This window comes from Vicia villosa, linkage group LG3 (genome assembly GCF_029867415.1).
Source record: "Vicia villosa cultivar HV-30 ecotype Madison, WI linkage group LG3, Vvil1.0, whole genome shotgun sequence".
NCBI classification, from domain to species: Eukaryota; Viridiplantae; Streptophyta; class Magnoliopsida; order Fabales; family Fabaceae; genus Vicia; species Vicia villosa.
In genome coordinates, this window is record NC_081182.1 from 23,632,445 (window position 1) to 23,638,295 (window position 5,851).

At 35.0% G+C, this 5,851-nt stretch overlaps 1 protein-coding gene across 2 annotated transcripts; it reads right to left on the reverse strand.

The window, feature by feature from the left end:
• Window positions 1–858: 858 nt before the first annotated feature.
• LOC131660661 (probable CCR4-associated factor 1 homolog 7) lies at window positions 859–2,483 on the reverse strand. 2 transcript variants are annotated; one of them, XM_058929950.1, is made up of 3 exons: window positions 2,275–2,483; window positions 2,078–2,147; window positions 859–1,975 (listed from the first exon to the last, which is right to left on the reverse strand). In XM_058929950.1, exon 3 carries the CDS (start codon window positions 1,941–1,943, stop codon window positions 1,107–1,109), a length of 837 nt encoding a protein of 278 aa, XP_058785933.1. In that variant the 5' UTR covers window positions 1,944–1,975; window positions 2,078–2,147; window positions 2,275–2,483; the 3' UTR covers window positions 859–1,106. The 2 variants fall into 2 exon arrangements, with proteins under 2 accessions (XP_058785933.1, XP_058785934.1); XM_058929951.1 differs by having other exon boundaries at window positions 2,078–2,483.
• Window positions 2,484–5,851: the final 3,368 nt, after the last annotated feature.

A 5,851-nucleotide genomic window follows, 5' to 3' on the forward strand; every position in this document is an offset into this window, starting at 1 on the left:
ATTGAGACTTTTAAGACAACCCCCAATATATTGAAACTTTAATGGGACCAAATAATTGAAATTTTTAAATATAGGATTTATTTGACAAATCTAATCAATTTAAATTTTGGATCCTTCAAAAATTGTATAACTCAATAATCTTTAATCACAAGATCATCATTCATCAACATAACCTTGTGTTGGATTTAATAACCAACAGATCCAAATTCAAATAAAATATTTTTAAATATATCAATAAAAAATATTTAAATATTTAAATTCTAAAAAGAAAAAAAATGACAATTTTAAAAAAAAATCCTATGCTTAATAACGAAGTAGTCTTCGCAGTCAACATATACTAATAACCGCGGGCGTATTTACGGAAGGTATTCTTACAATATATCCATGATAATGAGTAATTCAAACTTGCCTGCGGTGCATCATCTCTTTTACAGCTATTCAAATTCTAAAACCCACACTTTTTACATCAAATATACCAAAATTCAAGCCTCATTTTTAGGCATTTATATTTTTTTCACAACAACAACTCAACTTTGAGGAATTTACGAGGCAATGTGTGAAAACGCGTTAAAACGGAGTAGGAGTACCACTGTTTTCTTCAATCATCCCATCAACTTGCTTATCCTCTCCCAATTGATTGATACAACCTAATTTTCACAAAAAAAACAATAAGACAAAATAAACAATTGTTAGTAAGAGAAGGCGGCGACAGCAAATTCCAGCCCAAAATTGACCTTAAACCTAGCCTGCACATTAGACTCAGTCACCAATTCACCATAGCCAATTACACTTCAATTAAATGATCAAGATAATTCAAAACTGATAATCAAATCAAGCAGAACAAACTATGGCAGAAAATAAAGGAATCATGATAAATTATTATTGCTGAAACACTAACTGAAGTGATTTACAAAGAACTCAAAGCTAACAAAACAAGCTAAGACTTTAGAGTTACAATTCAAGCAAAGATGATGAAAATGTTACAAGTAAACCACAACCATATCTTTCTGGTAGAAGTGTACACAAGTAAAAAAAAAGACTCACAACACATAAAACCCATACTGTAATCTACAACCAATTATACTTTTCTTTCTTTCAATTTCAAATTAGTCTGTCTCAACACCTAATCCATACAACACACCAGAATATTTCTCCGTATCGCCGTTGAAGAAAGTATCCCTCAATTTCCTAAATGCACAAGCGGTGAGTAAACTATCCGATCCCGCTTGATGGCAAACACCAATCCTCTCCACTTCCAACAACTCCGCAAGCTTGTTCAACCCACCATGTAAACTGTTACAGAATTTCATCAAGTGTTTGATATCATACAGCAGCGGAAAATAAATGTTGATCAAATCGAAGAACCCCGCTTGCGTATCCGGCAAAGTTCTGCAAGTCAAAAGCTTCAACAGATAACCAAAATCATATCCACTGTGAAAAGTAACCCATTGCATGTTATCATTCAACACAACCCCCGACGACATAAGAAGCTCCCCGAATCGGTTCACATCAATCCCTTTCTCACTATTCTTCGTGAAATCAATCCCACACTGATGCAAAAGCTCGACCGAATCAGCCGCGAATATATCTTCGCTAACGTTAAATTCACGGAAATTAAACTGCCAGATGCAAGGATTCCCAGTGCCACAAGTAGGCAACTTCCCATTCTCATCAGAGAAAGTTAAACCTAACTGAATCAGCTTCAACATATCAACGTTATCCTTCAAAGTCTGGTAGTTAAAATCATTGATATGCTTAAAAACACCTACAGGACGAAGAACAACGCCAGGAAACTCTGTATCCATAGCTACATAGTTGAAATCATCAACAATTTCACGGATCAAAGCGAATTCCTCTTCGAGATTATCGTTCCAAACCTCCCTGATTTGAACCGAATCATCTTTCGATAAATCTTTCGCTAAATCCTTCGATAAATCCGACATTTCAAGAGAATTCAAAACCGATCAACTCAGATCTGCAAACAAAAACACCTTCAGATCTCGAAACCTAACAAATCAAGAGCAACAAATTCAACAAAACCAACACAAGCAAGTAAATCGAGTAGCAGAAAATTAACCTGAAGAGAAACCGAATATAGAGTAAATTGAGCTTCGAATCGAGAGCTTGAGGTGGAAACTCAACTAGATCTGAACCAAAAACAAGCGTAGAAAGAACGTCAAAGCACGAAAAAGTGAATCGATTAAGCTGAACTAGGGTTTGAGGTTTGAACTAGGGTTTAAAGTTTTTGAAGAAAGTGAGAGCGGAAAACCGAACCTTATTATAGAGAAGAAAACGAAGCACCGATCTTGAAAAATTGCATCGATTCGCGAGTCAACGAAACGAAACGATTGGAGGAGGAGCTATGAAATGGAAGAGACGGGAACTTGGGGTGCGAGGGTTGAGACTTGATTTGTACTCAGTGTGAGGAGTGGGGTCGTTTTGGTTAGAAATGTGGACACGGAAGTGTCGTTTACAAGTTGGGCTATTGGGATTTGATATGCGACAATTAGATATCTGTCGTTAACGTGTGTAGATAGATATATAACATTATCGCCGACCTTGTTTATTTTTTATTTATTTTTTGTTACATCATTTCAATTATTTTTAGGCGTGTTAGAACTCTGGATTGCAATTTGACATGCTTTGTGATTTCATACCTACTTCAATTATTTGTGTGGAAAATTAAATTATATCAATTTAATACTTAGTTTATTATTTTGGAATAAAAAAATAAAATTGAATAAAATATTTAAAAAAAATTAATTTAAGCTATGTTTTTGTTAAAAGTATTGATTACTCCTTAAGTTTTCGGATTATCAGATATATTAGAGTTATTTGTGTTGTTAGAGCAGACGTACACAGAGACGTGACAAGCTTCGCACGTGGTGTTTTTGCTGAATGAGTTGGATCTCTCATCAATATCATGGTTGGGATATTAAAAAGAAATCTCTGGGTCTAGTCCCTAAGCTCCGAGAGAATGATAAACGATCTCAAGAATGTGGGAAGTGGGCAGTCAATTCCCTATTATTAAAGGGAACATGGCATTCCCATTTTGACTCTCTTTTTGGCACCGTTTTAGACAGGGACATGTCACTCCATGTTCTCACAAATCGGGGGAGACATCCAAGGAATGAGCAACATAATCAATAAATAGGCACTCGTTCCAATAAATGGGTTGCTGAGAAGTCTATCGTGTGGGCGATGTACCACCTCGCCTGCCTTGGTAGAGTTTTGGCGCCCCCTCTAGTGGGCTTTACACTTATATTGATACATACTCCCTCAAGCACGAGGTTAGTATAGAGGGCAAAGCGATTTACTTTGGAGTTGTTCAGATGAGACTTTATGTTGAGTCCCTCAGGCGAGACCTTCTGTTGAGTCCCTCAAATGAAACTTTAAATGAGGCTTTATGTTGAATCCCTCGGACAATACTTTGTGTTGAGTCCATCGAACGAGACTTTATGTTGAGTCTCTCAAGCGAGACTTAAAGTTATTGATTTACGCCCCACGAGGGATATTGCCATGAAAACTTAGTATTTATATTGCCCCTTAGGACGACAATGATCTTTCGAGGAAAGTCCAACACTCATATTACCCCTTAAAGGTGGTAAGGATTTTCCCGTGGGAATACAACATTTAAATTGCCTTTTGAGGGCGAGAATGATTTTCCCGTGGAAGCCCAACATTTTGATTTCCTTTTAAGGGCGACAATGATCTTCTGGTAGAAGTCTAATATTTATGTCGATTAATAAACAAAATAACTTGTTGTCAATAAAAATAAATTTTTTCAAAGAGATTCATACATTGGCAAGCAAATCTCCTTCTGCCTTTACACATATAACAGAAAAACACTTAACTATAGTAAGGAGAGGTTATTTCCACTATTCCCTCTAAAACGTGAAGTGTGTAACATCCCGAATTTTTGTTTATCTATTTTAATTAAGTTAAATTGCTTTTATTATTTTATTTTGGCGCTTGAGTAGTTTATGTGATTTAATTGGCATTTGTGAGAATTAATGGATTTTTATAATTAATTATTAAAGAAAATAGGATAATTATAAGACTTGCGAGGAAAATGGTATTTTTATGAAATTGGTGGGGTAAGGAAAGAATTTACTAAAGTGGGGGGGGGGGGGGAGTTGTGGTGATAATTAATTAAATTAAATATAAATATTAAATTTTATTTCATTTAAATAGAAAAAGAAGGAATAGGAAGTGCAGTACATGAGAATTGGAGAAAGTGATAAGTTTGAAGGAGATAGTCAACTCTAGCTAGAAAAACCTCCATTATTGTATAACTCAATGTCTTTCCTAGAAAATTGAAGTAGGGGGAATTGTTCATTATTCTGTGCTTACTTCATAAAAGGGTTGTGAGAGATCCACGCCCTTTTCATTATTCTCTGTATTTTCCTCTATGAATGAGTAGTATGAATATGGGGAAGGTTGTGTGAAACCTTTTGAAGGTTAAGGAAACACACGAAATAGGGAGTTTGAATTAGGTTTCAAGATTGAAACTTTTTAACTATCCAAGACATCAAACAAAAAACCTAGAATAAAAATAACAAACACCATTGTCTTTATCCTGGTTTGCTGTTAACGATGCTACCTTCAGACCACCCACCAAGGTAATTTCGCCTTCTCACAAGAACTTAATCCACTATAACCAGACTTGATTACAAACACTAAGACTTGTTGTCAATGTATTCTTCAGAATTTTGACTATGCCCTAGTCTCTCAAGGAAATACAACTCGAAATTTGATATACAAAGTGAATTACAAGAATGCTTATATGAAAGCAGATTACACAAATGAAAAACAATGATTAAAACAAAAGTGTTTGAGAGCTAGTGTATGAACAAAATTCTATTGCTTTATGCTTTTCTTTTCTCACGGAATTGTAGTGTTCTAGTTCACGTTCTTGAAGGATTGTTATTGTTCCATTCTTGGGTAGACGGAGGATCGAAGAAAGCTTTTGGGTCGACTTGACCTTGCTTAGCATCAAGGGGGAGAAGACAAAGAATCAACGTTAAACTAAGTTTGTTTGTTTACTGCTTTAACTTCTCTTGTAATAACATTTGCAAGGTAATAATAAAAACTATCTCAATTCCTGTTTGGAATTGGGGGCAGACGTAATCGTAGCAAGGACAAATGACAAACTTCCTAAACAAGTATTTGTGTCATTCTTCCCTTACTTCTATATTATTTGCTGTTAATCATGGTTCACAATTGTTAATTTAGGAAGTAGTCTAAGTGCTAAATTGTGATACAAAACCATCTTTGTATAAAAGAATTATAATTGGTAATTGTAATTGGATATCGCAATCAACCAAACTTAAATTGCATTGACAAGTTAACTACTGCACGTAAAGTGTTTGTTGTTTTATCTGTGCAGCAAATTGTTTGCACATTACTTGTTTGATAAATTGCCTTAGCCAATTTATCAATTTTAATCTCGTTAGAAATTGGTAATCAAGTGTATCCATTCAAACAAATAAGCTTTTGAAAAACACAATTGATTCCCTTTTCAAACCTCTTTAGCACATCAAACATCTTCGTGTTTTGTAGCATATTTGATCCTGCCAATAAAGGTTCAGAATAGACGAAAGTCGATTTCGAGACGCTTCCGTTAACCAAAAGTTTGTAAAACACCGTAAAAATTTTGTTGATCTATTCACCTCTTTAGAGCATTAGCCTATTGTCTAGCAATAGGTTCAACTGATTAATATAGAGACTTGTTTGTTCTTCAGGCTCAGGCTACCTTTCACAACCCACCTCTCATTTCCCTTACTTGTAATTCTGTTTATTCAATTTCTTCTAATTTGTGGCATAGACGCCTAGGCCATACTTCACATTA